At 52.6% G+C, this 15,918-nt stretch overlaps 2 protein-coding genes across 2 annotated transcripts in view; both read right to left on the bottom strand.

Moving 5' to 3' along the window:
- Nucleotides 1–1,464: 1,464 nt before the first annotated feature.
- Nucleotides 1,465–6,113, bottom strand: LOC112945687 (CMP-N-acetylneuraminate-beta-galactosamide-alpha-2,3-sialyltransferase 2-like). The gene is made up of 7 exons (XM_026037332.1): nucleotides 5,925–6,113; nucleotides 4,570–4,833; nucleotides 4,277–4,467; nucleotides 3,631–3,810; nucleotides 2,991–3,036; nucleotides 2,466–2,585; nucleotides 1,465–1,697 (listed from the first exon to the last, which is right to left on the bottom strand). The coding sequence occupies exons 2-7, from the start codon at nucleotides 4,819–4,821 to the stop codon at nucleotides 1,530–1,532; spliced, it is 957 nt and encodes a 318-aa protein (XP_025893117.1). The 5' UTR covers nucleotides 4,822–4,833; nucleotides 5,925–6,113; the 3' UTR covers nucleotides 1,465–1,529.
- Nucleotides 6,114–9,051: 2,938 nt separating this feature from the next.
- Nucleotides 9,052–15,918, bottom strand: part of LOC112945695 (arf-GAP with SH3 domain, ANK repeat and PH domain-containing protein 2-like) — a 30,965-nt gene continuing 24,098 nt past the window's right edge. The window contains exons 20-26 of the mRNA XM_026037350.1: nucleotides 15,574–15,641; nucleotides 14,862–14,969; nucleotides 13,962–14,166; nucleotides 12,630–12,806; nucleotides 11,263–11,408; nucleotides 10,561–10,683; nucleotides 9,052–9,476 (exon numbers count right to left, since the gene is read on the bottom strand). Coding sequence (XP_025893135.1) covers nucleotides 9,402–9,476; nucleotides 10,561–10,683; nucleotides 11,263–11,408; nucleotides 12,630–12,806; nucleotides 13,962–14,166; nucleotides 14,862–14,969; nucleotides 15,574–15,641 — 902 coding nt within the window. The 3' untranslated portion in view covers nucleotides 9,052–9,401. The remainder of the gene's footprint in view (nucleotides 9,477–10,560; nucleotides 10,684–11,262; nucleotides 11,409–12,629; nucleotides 12,807–13,961; nucleotides 14,167–14,861; nucleotides 14,970–15,573; nucleotides 15,642–15,918) is intronic.

Raw genomic sequence — 15,918 nt, 5'->3', positions numbered from 1 at the left:
GCAGAGCGCACAGCTTTAAATTTTCAAGAATAACAAAGAATGTGAAGACCATGGAAATAATGTACTAAGGGTTTCACCCTCCATTCTTCAGTTTCCATCATGACACTGAATGCCGCTCAGCACTTGGAGAAAATAAAGGAAAGGCGAAGGATAAACACAGGAGTTGCAAGCTGTGGAGAGGAACTGGATAAGAAGGAAGTGAGGGCTGGCTGTTGGGAAAGGAAATTCCCAGAGCAGACAAAGGGCAATTTAATCTTACTGGTTTTTTTCCGTATGAAGTTCTCAGCATTAAAGGGGAAACACAAAAGTCGTCCAGCCATGAATATCTGGAGAAGCAGAAATGAGATGAATAGTTCATACGGGGAGTACCAGGGATTTTTTTTTTTTTCTTACAAGATGGGAGCTTCTAAGAAAGATTCTTTTAAGAAAGAGATGGGGATTTTAACAGGTTGCCTGAAAGACTTAAGTTACAAATGTGAGGTAGCAGCGAAAAGCTCGGTTATGTTCAAAGACATTCAGGTTTGCAATGTAAAGCAGGAAACTGCAAACCGCTGCCATGGTAATTCCATCCCCACGAGAGGATGGGATCACGGCTGTCCACGTTGTCCCAGGGCGGGCGGCTTTCTCAGAGCACAGCTGAAAGGTTATTCCTTGAATTTTGCGGATAAAGGCAGTGGGTGCCATCTGATGTGTCAGTAAAGCACCTGTTGCAAGCGGTTTGTGTGGAGGGACTCCGTGTTTGCAAAGTAACATTGCCAAGAAAGCAACTCACTGCCTCTCTGCCCCTCATGGGGATGGCAGCCATCAGGTACACCTGCCTTGCTCTAGGGCAAAAAAATTCCTTTGGGGCTCCATGGTGGGGAATTTCTTCGTACCGAATGAGCCCGAGACAGATAATGCTGCCTCTTCCAAGCATAAAGAGTAGGAGGCAAAAACTGAATAAAATGAACATTAACAAGGGCTTGATTCACACCAGATTTCCAAATTTATTCAGCCTAAACTCCTTTCAACAGTAATTCTGCCATCATCCCACTTTCGCACACTTGGTTTTTCCTCTCTTACTGTTCTTTGTTATTGTTTAAAAGTACTTCCCTGATTATAAAGAAACAGGAATGGAAGATGCCCTTCCCTCCACCTGCCTGGTGAACTGAGGTGAAGCTTCCCCAGATGTCACCAGAGGGTGGAAGCTCTGGCTCCATCACTCCGTGCCTGTCCCACGCGCAGCAGCAGTGGCGGGCGCTATACAGAGGGCTGGGGCAGAGCTGAAGTTGGGGCTGCCAGCGGGCCCTTGTCTTGCCCTGTGCAGTGATTATCTGCTACGTGAGGCCATGCAGAGGGCCACACGTGGCAGCTCGTGAGCTCCATCCTGTCCCTGGTCCCTCCCAGCTGGAACAACCCGACACAGGGCCAGAGGCTGCTGGCACGCTGCAGCACTGATGGGAGAAGTGAGCAAAGGAGCCAGTGCAACTGTCAGGAGGTATCTGCCAGGCCTTGTGCTACCACCCTGACTTCAGTTCCTTGAAAACAGGTCATTCATAGAAAAATATTTTGCCTTCAGCTGCAAGTCTCTTGATAATGCTGAACTCAACATCAGCGTCGTGGACCTTTGTCTTGCGGAAGGCTCCTGAGTAGCGGTTTTCTTCCCAGTAGTGATGCCAGTTCCCTCGAGGATCTGCTCCAAAGCCGAACACAGAGACCTGCACACACATGAACAAGAACCATCGCTAAATGATCTCTAGAGGTCCCTTCCAACCTTAAAGATTCTGTGATTCTGTGATTCTGTAAATGGGCATGCCATCAGCAAGGTCAGAGTGGGAGAAGTGATCACTTGGCATAAAGCACAAGGACCTGGGGCTTTCACCAGTGATGGGGTTGCTTCCAGCCCATCTGCTCAGAGGAAACTGAGGATTTGGTGCAGAGTTCATGGGAAATAAGGTGAGTGAGGCAGCAAGGGCAGCAGCTCCTCAGAGGAACATCCCGGCCCTCCTGCATGATCGCCCTACTTGTAGAGACAGGACAAAGCTCAACTCGCAGTGGGTCGTGGTGGCCATCTCCTGCCACTGGTGGACACATAGGGTGGAGAGCTCAGGAGGCTGTGTGCTGCGTGCAGGGGGGTTCCCTTTGCATGGCACTGTTACCCTAAAGAGCAGCATTCAGCTGTGGGTAACGTAGGTACCAACAGGAGCAGGGCTGTGGTCACAGGGGCTTCTTGTAGGATTTTTCAAAATTCGTCTGAACAAGCCCCTGAGCAACCTGCCTTGATATTAGCCCTGGTGTGAGCAGAGAGCACAACTAGGAACACCCCAAGATCTCTTCTGTGCTTTGTACCTACAGAAAGCACAAGACCGAGCCCATAGCACCTTGCGGAGCCCACAGAGCCTGAGCTACATGACACAGCCGTGATGGGCACTTGGGCTGAACTGTCCCCACGGCGTTTTGGTGCTGTGCCTGCTGGCTGCACTCACCTGGTGGCAGGCGTGCAAGGCGAAGAGCACTGCGGTGAAGCCCGTGGAGGGGTACTTCCCGTGGTGCTGCGTCCAGTTGTCATGGATGTACTTGAGAAAAGCAGGGCTGAGGACCCGCACCTGAGCAGGGCAACAGAGCACAGGCCCAGCAGTCAGGTTGTCATGGAGCTAAAAACAGGACAGCCAACCCCTGCCACCACCCAGGTGATGCCGGAACGGATGCCAGCCTTCCCAGCCCCTCTTCCACATCCCACAACCTGCTGCCTCACCAAGGGTCCAGCGCAGCCTCTGACTGAGGGAGCACTGGCTGCCCCAACGCTGGCCAGGGAAGGGGAGGCAGCAGGCTCCTTTTGGCTTGTGCCACCTTGTAGCCATGTCAGTTCACTGGTGGCCACCAGCCACTTCTTCCCCATTGCCTCAACAGCCCCAGCACATGGGGCAACTGGGCACCCACCTCTGCCAGCCCAGGCCCCCAACCAGGGACTGCAGGTGGAGGTGCTCCCCGGAAGTCCACCCAGCTCTCACCTTGCTTCTGTCAGCTTTGATGAACTGTTTGACTCTCGTGTATGTGCTGAAAAAGTGACAAGACATTGGTGAGCAGGAGGACAACCTGCACCATCTTAGGAGGAAAGCAGCTTCCCTGGTGACCTTTCTTTCAGAAGTACATGTCTTTGGAGGACTGCTGTGATGATCAGCTCCATGGCACATGGCAAGCAGACCTGCCCAACAGTGTGGCCATGATCTGGTCTGGCTCCCAAAAGCTCCAGCAGTATTTGGGGGATGACAGAGCCCCACACCACACTCCCTCCATTCCCTTTATCAGCAGAGAAGGACACCCAAGCCAGCCAAGGGGCGAGATCAGAAGACCTACATTAAGCCCCCAGACACTCAGCTGGGACAACCTCCATTGCAACCATGGGCCACCTGAGCCCTGCATTGAAGGATTGGCCCTGGCTTACACCCAACCTAGGGCAGAGATGCCAGAACTGTTCCCAGGGCACTCTGAGACCTTCCTTCAGCCTGAAGAACAGAGCCCAGAGAGCGACCTGCTTCCCCAGGGCAAATGGGCCTCCCTGAATCATGCCCACTCTATCTGGCACTAGCGGACATGCCCCCACCTGACCTCGGAGACCCAGGCCACACGTGATGACAGCAGGATACACACTGTGTGAGTTCTCCTGTGGACAAGGCGCTGGCCATCCACTTCAGGTCCAGTGGCTTAAAAGGGACAAGGATGAGGTGGACACCAGGCCAGAGGTCCACTGCGCTTTCAGGGTACATGAAGTGATGGGTTGTTCTCATGCCGACATCTACCTCGAAGCCTGTTATCTTTGCTCTGTTCATCCTATGGGAAGGAGTTAAAAGGAGTCCTAAAATGAAGCCGCACACCATGCTAGACCATTAGGGTGCTGAGGTGCTAGTCGTGCCAGACACGAGTCTGTTCTGGCTAGCAAGCGAGGGAAGGAGTCGCAGGCCCATGAAGGTCTGGTGTGTGCTTAGGAACTGGCTTCCACTTGGTCAGGGGAGCAAGGAACACTACAAGACCTGGACATGGGCCCTCCTGATTACCCAGAGAGCTGGTCCTGCAAGGAGTGATGCACTGGGACTCTCCTCACCCTTGCAGGAACAGCATGGACTGGAGGTCTTCAGATTCAGGAGGTATCTTCATGAATCACCCACCTTGCTTGGGGACACAGGGAGTTTGTGTCTGTGCCTAGGTTTTCATGGGGCTGACCATGGTCCACCAGGTCCCCAGAGGGGACAAAGCAGGACCCAGACTGGGCCAGCCCAAGTTCCCTGGGTACACTCACCTCAGCACCCAGTCATGGGAGTCAATCTGTGGCCCATGGCGTGATCCTTTCAGCCACCCTGAGTTTCCCACCACAGCACAAGTCCGGCACTGAGCTGGAGCCCACGTGCTGCTGGTTGGGGATGGGAGGACAGTGAAGAGGTGTTGAATGGCAGTCTGGAGCCGGCCTCTGCTCTGGGAGCCCTGCAGCTTCTAGCGGGGCAGAGACAGGTTGGCATCAGCTCCACAGGCCCTTCCCAGAGGTGCCCAGAGGGAGCATGAGCAACAACAATTCGACACCTGCTCAACACTCACCAGCCACCACTGGACAACATCAGAGGGGAGGTCCTGGGCTTGCGCTGTCAGCAGCGGCCCCACAGCTGCGTTGTAGCGGGCATTAAACCAGGCCGAGCTGTTGACGCTGATAGCGCAGTGGGGCTCCAGGCGGGCGCCAAAGAGAAATGGAGACCAGAAGAAAAGGCCAGTGCTGGCCATGGGGGTTCGGAAGTAGTGCCACAGGAAGAGCACGAGGCACACGGCCACGAGCGCCCGCTTCCGGCACAGCATCCCTCATGCCACCTGCAGTGAGACATTTCAGGTGGCACCACAGGCAGGAGAGAGGCCGCTTCCTGCGCGGCCTCCCAGGATCCAGCTAGGATGCTGGTCTGCAACACTCCCAACCTCCCAACACATACTCCATAAAGACTAATATTTAAAAAAAAAAAAACTATCCTATGGCCCCCACTGTGCCCTGGCTGGGCAATTGAAATATCCCACTAAAATTTTCTTTTCAATATCATTCAACAGTTTTATTGCTCTGGTTATTAAAACACCAAGACAACCAAAACTGATCCCCAGAGCCATTTTTTTAAGGTTGACATCATAAGTGCACCTGATCATGTTTTTGCTGTACAAGGAGCCACACTCTGGCTGCAAAACTTTTAAGATTTGCACATTGGGAAAAAAAATCAGTTTGGGAAACAATGGTTAAGCATTCAGCCTGGGATGCTCGTGCACTCCCTGATAATGCCAAAGTTTTGCTGTTCAATGGACAGTTAACGTGGGAGGAGAACCAAGAGCTGTGTGTGTGTGCACATGCATCAACTTTTCTTAAATACATGCATATGAGAGTGAAACATTTCTCTTCCCCTCCCTCTGGCCCCAAATACACTCCCATAAACCTAAAGTCAGAGGTAAAAAGGCTGTCTTGGCCTCACAGACATCATAAGTAAGTGCTCAAGTGCTCAACCTGCCTTTTGCAGGTGACCCCTAAAAGAGGAGCTGGTGCCAGGGGGCCAAGGAGAGATCGAAGGGCAGAAGCAAGGGGGACTCCTGCCACCAAGCGGGACTCCTGCCACCTTGGGTGCAGAAGCAGCTCATGGCCACAGCAAGTTTGGACCTCAGCTCTGCATTTGAGAAGCTGAGGGACAGAAAATACCTCCTGTCCTTCATAGGAGTCCAGAGTCTCACCCCAAGCCCCCTGTCTCCTTCTTTCCTCTCAAGACCCCCCCCCGAAATTGGGACGAAGATGAACCCCCTCTTAAAGCATGAGGCCAGAGCAGACCTGATGATCCCAGAGCCCCTGAGTCCCCCAGGGAACCCCACAGGTAAGCATTAGGTTCATTTCTCGACCTTAGACATTTTCTGCACCTTCTGCAGCACTGACGTACCTGCTCTGCTCTTTGTGGGATCCAACTAGCTTCCCTCAAAAGTGGCCCGGGAGATGCCAGCTCTACCATCAAAGCCACCACGCCGTGCAGTCCCAGCGCTGGAGCAAAGAGCGGCATCAGCAAGAGGAGGCAGGAGCAGTTTGAACGGTCCCAGCCCTCCCTCTGGAACCTGCCCTTTCAAAACCAGCTGTGTCACTTTTCGTTGAAGCAGAAAAAAAGCCACAAGCACAGCGGAAATGCAATTGCTCATACACAGCAAAGCTCTCACCCCCAGGCCTAGCGCAGCAGTGGAGAACAGGGCTCAGAAGATCCCTGGTGCTTCTTTTGCTCGTGGCCACGGATTTCTGGTTTAATCTTTTTCCCACGACCATCAACCACAAGCTTTCGATGTCATGGAGGCAAAAAGCATGAACTAGTCGTGTCCATGAGGCAAGGAGCCAGTGGAAAAGGCTGTTTTGGGTCCTTATGGCGCCTCCGAGACTATTAAACTTGCAGCTGCCGAGAGGGGGGCCGAGCCAGCGCTGGCGGCTGCACAGCCAGCGCTGGCGGCTCCGTTAAGTCGAGAGCCGGGGGACGAGGGCAGCGTAGTGAATATTGCATGAAGCTTTTTCCAGTTGCCTGAAACCAGGGCAAGGTGGCTGCTCACCACAGGGCTCGGGAGGGGCATGGACCGCCACGAGGAAGCAAAAGAAGTTCCTGGTCTCACACTGGACTGACAGAGCCTGGAGTGGTATGGGCGCCACGGAGGAACCCATCTCACCCTCTGCTTTTGTCCCACAGCACCAAGGGGGCAGCCCAGCTCTGGCTTGTGGCCGGCACATCCATAGGAGAAATATTGCCAGGTACCCACAAGACCCAACCTGCTCCAAGCAGGAGCCGCTCACATCCCCACAGTGAAGTGCCCACCCAAGCTGTGCTCACAAGGGTGCCCTTGAGCTAACAGCACCACGGCCATGGGCCGCTATCCACCCCTGTCGCAGCCACGTGGCTGCTGAAGAGGCACCAGGGTGAATCCAGCCCCAAGACCCGGGTCCCGGCCATGCTCTGCACAGGATGCTGCCAGGAGCTCCGCAGCCCCCAGCCCAGGGAAGGCAGCCCCAGAGCTGCCCCATGGCTCTCACCTTCCCAGAGGATGCGCCGCAGAGCAGGGCCAGGCAACAGAGACGCTCCCAGGCCGGGCGAGCAGGGCTCGGCATCCGCACGCTGCCCCCAGGCAGAACATGCAAGAGCCTCCGCAAGAAGAGGAAGTCCTGCCCCGAGGCAAGGAGGAAATCTGTGTCTCCAGGCTCACTGCAGTGCTTGTCCCTCCCCGGCTTCCCGTCCTCCTCCCCGCCCGGGCCCAGGGCCTGAACCGGCCCCCTGGCACCACAGGGCCTCTCGGCACTGAGGAGCATGACTTGCTGTGTCCCATGGGGAGCACAACTGGCTGTGTCCCATGAGGAGCACAGCCAGCTGTGTCCCGAGGTGCATGTCCTGCTGTGTCCCATGAGGAGCACAGCCAGCTGTGTCCCGAGGTGCATGTCCTGCTGTGTCCCATGAGGAGCACGGCCAACTGTGTCCCATGAGGAGCATGGCCAGCTGTGTCCTGTCAGAGCGGGCACCTTTCCTCCTCCCCAGGGGCTGGAGCAGGGGCTGGCCCGGCACCTCAGTGGGTGCTGACACCCTTTGCTGCAGGTGCTGTGGGCAGCTGAGGTACAGCCAAACACCAGCCAAGTCCTGGACCTCACGTTCTGGGGCACTGAGGTGCCTTTGGCAACTACTACTCTGTCCCAAAGAGAGCCTAGGCCATCGTTGGGCAGTTTTCCCTCATTCAAACTTGCACTGGCCTCAAGACCTCAGCAGAGAGGAGTCCCACAGCGCAGGGACAGGGTGTCTGCAGCTGAACTGGCACAGTCATACGGTGTCTGCAAGGCACTGCAGACCCAGCCACAGCCAGGCCCCGGCTGGCACACAGCCACCCACGGAGAGCAGCGCAGCGAACCTCTCCAGCCCATGTCCTCGCTGTTCCATGTCCTACATGCCCTAAGTTGCCGTTCCCCCATCTGTCTCTAAGAGAGCTGACAGCGTCAGCACAAAGAACTGCCTCTTCTTGGGAAAATGCCGCTGAGCAGACAACAAGGTAGTCCAGCAGGATGGCAGCAACAGAGTTCCCAGTTCTTCAGTCAGGAAATTCAACATAAAAATGTTCCTCTGAAGACAGGAGAAGCTGCCTGGCATGACACTCCTCCCCTGCCCCAATATGTCAGGGCAGTACAATTCATCCTCTACCAAGAGGAATAACAGCAATATGGAGATCTTGACAGCCTTGACCACCCAAGCAGCTTTTTTGGACTGGATTTTGGCCCAGAAGTGGACAGAAGAAGCATATGAAGTGTGATTCAGAAACTGGAGAATTGCATCCCATGAGAAAAAATCCACGCAAGCTAAACTGAGTTATTTTAACCTGAAAGGAGGTTGGACCTGTTGGTGTTGGTGTACTCACTCTAATGTCTGAGATTAGGTTTGGTGCTTTAAGCTTGAAAGAGAGTGGCAAATATGAAGGAGGCTGCAAACACAAACTAGAACAGTCCTGCAAAGCACACAGCGCCGAAGAGCTAATATTTATTAAGGACGGCCCAGGGAGCCTCTGCAGCTGTCCTCCAAGCCTAGGCACTGACGGACCATTTCCCTGAGGTGTTACAGAGCACATTTTCTGGAGCACTGTCAAACCTAGGTGTGAGAAATCAAGGACAGCACAAACGCTAAGTGGTGTGGACTCCAGAGGACTCACTTGCATTTGCCCACCGTGGAGCTGCTAACACTGTCCCCAGCAAGGTTGCTTCCCCCCAGGAGTATTTCTCAGAGGTTACAAGAGGGTTTCAAGATGGGCTGCTTGGCAGTGGCATGACTCTGCTCCGCTGTATTTCCATTAGAACCATCAGAACAGAGGAGCACTGCAGGACGCACAGCATTGACATGGTGAGGGAGGAAATGGGTGTTTATTTGCCTTGCAGATCAATATGGAGGCAGGTGACACAAGTTCAGAGTAACAGCAGAGCCTAGGAGGGCTATGTCCTGCATGGGGATGTGGATGAGTTCAGGTGGTGGTGCTGGCTGGGCTGAGAGGCTGAGACCTGGAACATGGCTGTGGAGAACACAGCTTGCTTCAAGCTCTCCTGTTAGCTATCCCAAGTTTGCTAGCAGCCATCACACACACAGGCAAGTCCTTAAGGCCCTAGCACCGTTTAAATTGATATTATGTGGAGTGTTGGGCCCTGGTCAGCGCTGCTGGTGAGAGGGGCATCTTCTGTGACAGTCTGGAATTGCATGCAGTCCATGGAGAAGAATGGGCATATGGGGCAGCAGGCAAGAAGGAGGCAGGTTGGAGTGGGCCAATGCTCCCAGCTTTCTTGTCCCTGGGAGCCCTCTGCAGACGGGATGTGGGAAAGTTGCATTTTATGCATCTGATAGATCTTTTCTCCTGACTTGAAGCAGCTCCTATTCATTGAGAACATGAACAAACGAAGCCGGGAAGACACCGCATCTATGAGGCTGTCCTTCAATCCACCCTTTCTGTAGGGAGAAAGGAAAGAAAAGAAGCTGTGAATATGACACAAGGCTTGAAAGACCAATGAAACTAGCCAAAAACAGCTGCATCTATTTGCTCAAATAGCCCAGCCTCAAGGCAGGAATATCAAGACAAACACTTAGCCTCATATGAGTCAGGTTTCCATCAAGGTGGGTCCAACAGTTCTGCAAAGGAAAATGTTCAGAGATCCTCAGTTCTGCGACCAATTACTCTTCAGTAAGGGCCTGGCAAGACAGTTCTGCATGCAACTTTGATACAGGGTGGACAGGATGGAAGCTAGGACTGGAGGCCCGCTCCGCACCATCTGAATGAGTCAGGTGTCTAGTTTGCTGCATGCTCTGTCTTTAGAGGTTATTCTTGCCCTATGGAGCCATAGATGACTAAAGCAATTGCAGAATCTCTTGAGCATCATAGTCAGAAATAAACCAGAGCAGCAGGTAACAGGACTGAATCTGAGTGCCCAGCAGGACGCTGTGGCTACTGAAAGAAGAGAAGGAGTGAGTGGAGAGCAGTGGAGGGTAGAGCTCCAGCAGAGAACAAGAAAGATCTCTGATTAAGGAACTGGAGCATCTCTCATATGAGGAAAGACTAAAAGAGTTGGGCCTGTTTTCCCTCATATAAGATGTGCCCGCACACAGCATTGAGACCACTCCTGGAAGCTCACCAGCTGTCAATGTTAGGGCTGAGGACCCACCTTCCTTGGAGAAAGCCAAAAATAGACCACAAATGGTATCCAATGCCCCTGAAGAGGGTGGCTGGGGTAGGCAAACAAGCTGCCTTGGGTGGGGAGAATGGCCAGGCCATGAGCAATGGGAGGCAAGGAGAGTGCGAGAGTGCCATCCATCCAGACTGTGGAAGACAGAAACAGTGGGAGGTAGTTTTTGCACAGGGGACAGGTTGCCCAGGTACAGCTAGGAGTGTGTGCCAAGGAAAAGACGGAAGATGGAAGGCAGAACAGGGGGGTAACAATTGGTGCAATATATATGAGATAGAGGCCAGAGATGGATGGGGAGGGTAGACAATCAGATGCAAATCCCAGAGCCATTCCGCACATGCAGGTTCACTCACCCACCAGTTGCTGTCCTCCTTTTCAGACACCACAATGATCTCGCCTGTACGGAAAGTTAGCTCATCTTCCCGGTCTGCGGTGCAATCATAGAGAGCTCGGACCCTGCGGAGCAGCAGTCTGTTCTGCAGCAGGAAATGGACATCATTAACCCAAATTTCCTCTGCCACCAGCTTCATCCAAAACAAACAAAAACAGCTTCTGTATCTTGATCACGAAACCCTTGATCTGGGGCTCCAGTTACCTCACAGCAGCTCTGCTTGAACATAGGGAGTGCTGCTAAGCACAGCCCCAAAACCTAGTATCCCAAACAAGCTCCCATTAACTAGAGGGCTTTGCATCATGGTGTTAGCAGGCAGAAGGATGTCACCTGGAACACAGAGAGGTAAAGCCAGTGCGTACACGGATACTTCCTCCAAGTCCAAAAGCACAACTTGAAATTATCCACACATGTTTTCTCCAAAGAGCCTGTGGATTTTGGCTAGTAGCAAACAAGACCAATCTCCACAGGGCTAACATTCACTAGGAGGGTCTAGCCATGTCTGTGCTTTCTCAGCACTTAGTTAAGACCTGTCAATGCTACAGTCATTGGAGAAGTGGTGGGATGAGAGTTTACTAGGTCAGACTCCAGCTCAGTTCAGAGATAGTAAATCTGGGCAAATATGGGAACTGTGTTGAGTGGACATTGGCCACTGACCACCTACCAGACTGCTCCTCCGAGGAAGAGGAGGTGGAGATTCCTCGGCATGTACAGAACATGGATCTGGCTCCTGGAGAGACTGGTGTGGACCAGGCTGCCCCACTTTCCGAAGGCCAGGTATGCAAGAAGAACCTTTTGCCTTCAGGGCACCTAAGACATAAGCAGGCTGGTCACGTCCTCCCACATTTCATCACAGGACAGACAACAGCAACCACCACTCTGGCACCACCATTGGGCATGGTCCTGCTCCACGGCACAGCAAGCACAACAAGTACCCCCATCAGACTGCGAGCTGGAAAGGAAGAATGGAGCACAGGGCCTGGAAAAGGTGCAGAGAGAGGCAGCAGGGAAAGAGAATGTGTTGAAGAAGAAGCAGAAGGACTCAGCACCCTCTGTCCCCCAGCACTCCCCATGTGGCTGAGCTCTGCAGGGAGGAGGTTATTTTGTGGAGGAGATGGCCTGGTTCCTTGGGGTTCCAGCAGGCCAGACCCTCAGTCTGAAATGCTCTGAGCTGCACCTGATGGTGCTCAGCCCTTTTATTGAAGAGCCACTGCCTCAGTCCCAACCTGCTTCCCTGCAGAGAAGGGGCATCTCTCTGCTATGGGCACCTATTAAAACAAATGCACTATCTGAAAGATCAGGACAGGGTCATTTGCTTCTCCACATTCAGCTTCTCCATCAGTCCTGTGACCCATAGAAGAGGCCGGGTCTCATCTAACCTTCTGGATGCTGAGTGCTCCTCTTGTGTCTCCGCTGTGGGCACACAGTTCAGTGCTACCTCACACTTCTCTCTCCCAACTCAGAGTCCAAGCAAGAGGGCTTACAGGCCAAGTCCGTGAACAAGGCCCTCATGTCTTGTAACAACAGTGAAAACCACCCCTGATTTCTGGAGCAACTTCCCACACCAAAGAACTCACAGTCAGGGAAAATCCAGCCTCTAAATGGGAAGTATGAATCAAAGATGTGTTGAAGAGATCCTGGGCTGCCAGAGCCCTCTGGAAGTGTCCAACTGGTGCTTTAGTCTAGATCAAAAAGTTCAGTGCAGCACTCCCCTACTGATCCAGCCCAGTGTACAGCTCACACTGGAGCACACGGTAGCTCGGGGTTTGGCCTCGAGCCCTCCTCACCTGCAGCTGAGCTGGGAGTCAGCTGAACCAGAGCACCAGTTTCTCCTTGGCTTTGACCTCCATCCTTGGGAGGTTTCAAGACACAGTTAGATGAAGCCATAAGCAATCTGACCTGGTGTGGATGATTGCCCCATTTTGAGCAAGTGATGGAATGGCAACCTCCAGAGGGCCCTTCTCACCAGCAAAGCCAATCTCCAAAGCACAGTAGGCTCCCCTGCTCTTCCTGATCCAGATTTTTCATTACCTGAAGTCAGCTTGACTTGACTCGGCACCTCAGTACTAAGCGGTACCCAAGGCACTGGTTCAGAGGATGTGCGCTTGTGCTTGGTGCTCAGAATACCAAGTGGGACCTTTCCAATTTTTACATCCTCAGTAAAGACAGATGTGCTGCTAAGAAAAGGTGGATGGGCCTCCTGGGCAGCTAAAAACAGAGCAGGAACAAACTGTTAGTCAAAAGCAAGCTGACACTGAGCAAGGCTCCTGGAAGCAAAAATCCAGGCAGAAATCAGCAGATACTTTGACTGTGATACTCATTTCTCTGCTTGCAGACCTCACTTGAGAAATTCATCAAGTTGGAAACACAACTGGGGGCATACTTAAGTGAAGCCAGGAAGGACTTGGTAAGTCTCCCGGAAAGCAGGATGTCTGGACTGACCAAAGAAGGGCTGGGCAAGGACAGCAGGAGGGAATTTTCCTGAGGACCAGCACTGCAATATTGCTGCTTCTTCTAGTAGTTTTGTGTTTACAATACTGTTTCCAAACTGTGTCTTTATATTGCATTCAGTTTTGGGTCCTTCACTACAAGAAAGGCATTGACATGCTGGAGTGTGTCTAAAAGAGGGCAAGAAAACTGGTGAAGTGGCTGGAACACAGCCCTTACAAGGAGTAGCTGAGGGAGCTGGGGTTATTTAGTTTGGAGAAGAAGAAGCTCAAGGGAGGCTTTCTCGCTCTCTACAACTAGCTGAAAGGAAGTTGTAGTAAGGTGGAGGTCAATCTCTTCTCCAGAGTAACTACAGATAGGACAAGAGGAAATGGACTCAAGTTGCACCAGGTGAAGTTCAGGTTAGATACTAGGAAAAACTTCTACATGGAGAGAGTAGTCAAGCATTGGAACAGGCTGCCTAAGGAAGTGGTAGAGTCACTGTCCCTGGCAGTGTTCAGGAAGGGTGTAGATGAGGCACTTAGGAACATGGTTTAGAAGGCATGGTGTTGAAGGGTTTATGGTTGGACTTAATCTCGAAGGTCTTTTCCAACCATAATGATTCTATGATTCTAGGAATGTTGAAGAGGATATGGTGTGTATCCTAAGAGACAAGTGTAGGGGATCTGAGGATGACCATGTTCCCCACTGGTCTGAAAAACCCACGTAGGGATCAGTGCTGGGAAAGGCCAGCCAACACCTACTAGTCTTCCTCCCTCCACGAGCAGAGAACAAAACTGCATCCTGTGGTGCAAGACAACTCCTCACATACTATCATCTGCAGCCCAAATGATCCTGATCTGATGGAGCCATGCCGCAGGGGCTCCAGGTCCTGACCCTGCCACCACATGCAAGTTTCCCTCATCACGCTCTTACCTGGGCTTGCCCACTGGCGTGGGGTGGGAGGGGTGTAGGAGGGGGCTGGTGGCATGTCCAGGCTGAGGAGGTGGGTGGGTAACTCACAGGTGTCTGGCCTCTTCCCTTGGGGCACCATCCCTGCTGCCTGTTGCTTGGAAGCAGGAGCAGGTAGATGGTAGCAGCTCTGAGGGCGCATAGGATGCTCTTTCTTCAAAGAATCCATCTGAGAAACAGGTATTTATTTGCACATTAAATGGAGCACGCAGAAGGAGAGGAAGGCTAAGGCAATTAACAAGACCACTCCAGTGAAGAGAACAGGAGGCAGCAGTGATACACATGGCGCTACTACGTGACTGGGCTACAGGCCACACTGGCCACATGGGCCTGCCAGAGACAGAATGCAATAGCAGTGTGGCACTGCCATCATAGGACAGCTGGGACCACCAGCACAGATCCCTGAGCTGACTGGGGCTGAGGGACAGTGACAGATTTGGCTCCTGACCACCTTGATCTACCCCCAACACCACAAGGCGTGGGCCACAGACACAGGCCTCAGAAGACACCGGGACAGAATCACAATCCCCCACAACAAGGAGGCAGAAGAGAGACAAGGGGCTGGGTGGCAGAGCCAAACTCTCACTTCTCTTCAAGACAAAAGTAAGGAGGGAGGAGAAGGAGAAGGGAGGATAAAGGACGGAGAAGAAAGGAGAAGGAAGAGAAGGGGAAGGGAAGGGAAAAGAAAAAAAAAAAAGAAAGAAAAATCTCACAAGACTCTTTTTTTCTTCATTTACAATTTCACAAGGGGAAGATGAGCCTATCTGAGGCGAGCAGCTGTGAGCAGAAAGTGGCTCAATGTCAGGCAAAAGGCACATCCTCTAAGGCCTACGTGTCTTGCCTGGCCACATGGAAGCACCTCACCTTCTCATCCAGGTCTTCGTCACTTTCATACATGTCATCCTGGCCCAGGCACCACTCATACTCCACGTGGACATGCTGGTTGAACTGATTGTTTTGGGCTTGCAGCAGCTGTAACACAGAGGAGTTCCCTGAGGACCCCGTCCTCTCCTACCCTCAGTAGGCACCACAGCTGCCTCCAGCTCCAAACATTCAGTTTTCAGAGAAACATCAGGGAGTTGTGAGCAATATTTCCTGCCTGGCAAGCTGGGAGAACAATGATTTTGCAAATATCTCCAAATACACAGTTTGCAACGTGGCAGAAATGGGCCTTACGGAGCCAGAAGTTTGGTTCTCTTAGAGAGGACAAGTAGGTGCTTGTTCTCCCCGCTCATTGCACAGCATGACCACTGGACTGCCCTGATCTGGCCTCTCCCAAACCCTCCTGCCCTGAGGGATCCCACAGGTGCTGGGCCCAGGCACCAGAGGTGCTGAGGGACAGACTCACTGGTCTCTACAGACTCCAGCCACCAAGCAGGGCCATGGGACGGCAGCAGGCTGAAAGGTGCTGCCTGCGCAGTGGGAAGCTGTACAGTTCTCCCTCCAGCCCAGCTCTCTCCCTCCTACCCCAGTGCAACCCTGCACTGGCATTAACCTGACATATCCACAGGGGTGAACTTCACCCCATGCTGCTGGGATGTCTTGAAAGCTGGGGGAGTGAGACAGGATTTCTTACCAGTTCTTCGCATTGGGGATGTCTCATCCTCCTGGCAACATCCAGGGCCGTCTCACCTGCTTCATTAGCTGTAGGAGGAAATGACAGTCTTGAACCTAAGAGACTTCTGTTTGTTTACTAAGCAAAGAGTAATGATGTTTACAAGGCCCTATGTAAAAGCCTATGCAAAGCTCTTCACAAAACCTGCCTCTCTATCTCTTGAGATCGTAGACAACCGCAAAAAAAAAGGATAAGGTTAATATTAAAGCAGAAATGGAAATGCCTGGTGTGAGAGGACCAGAATGAAGGAAGGACTATGAGAGGCACCTTTTCATGGTACCAAAGTCAGTAGGTCATTCACATTCT

This window comes from Nothoprocta perdicaria, unplaced genomic scaffold, assembly GCF_003342845.1.
Source record: "Nothoprocta perdicaria isolate Ctin4 unplaced genomic scaffold, notPer1 scaffold_196, whole genome shotgun sequence".
Lineage (NCBI taxonomy): Eukaryota > Metazoa > Chordata > Aves > Tinamiformes > Tinamidae > Nothoprocta > Nothoprocta perdicaria.
The sequence above is the reverse complement of the archived record's forward strand: the minus strand, read 5'-3'. Positions and strand labels throughout refer to the sequence as shown.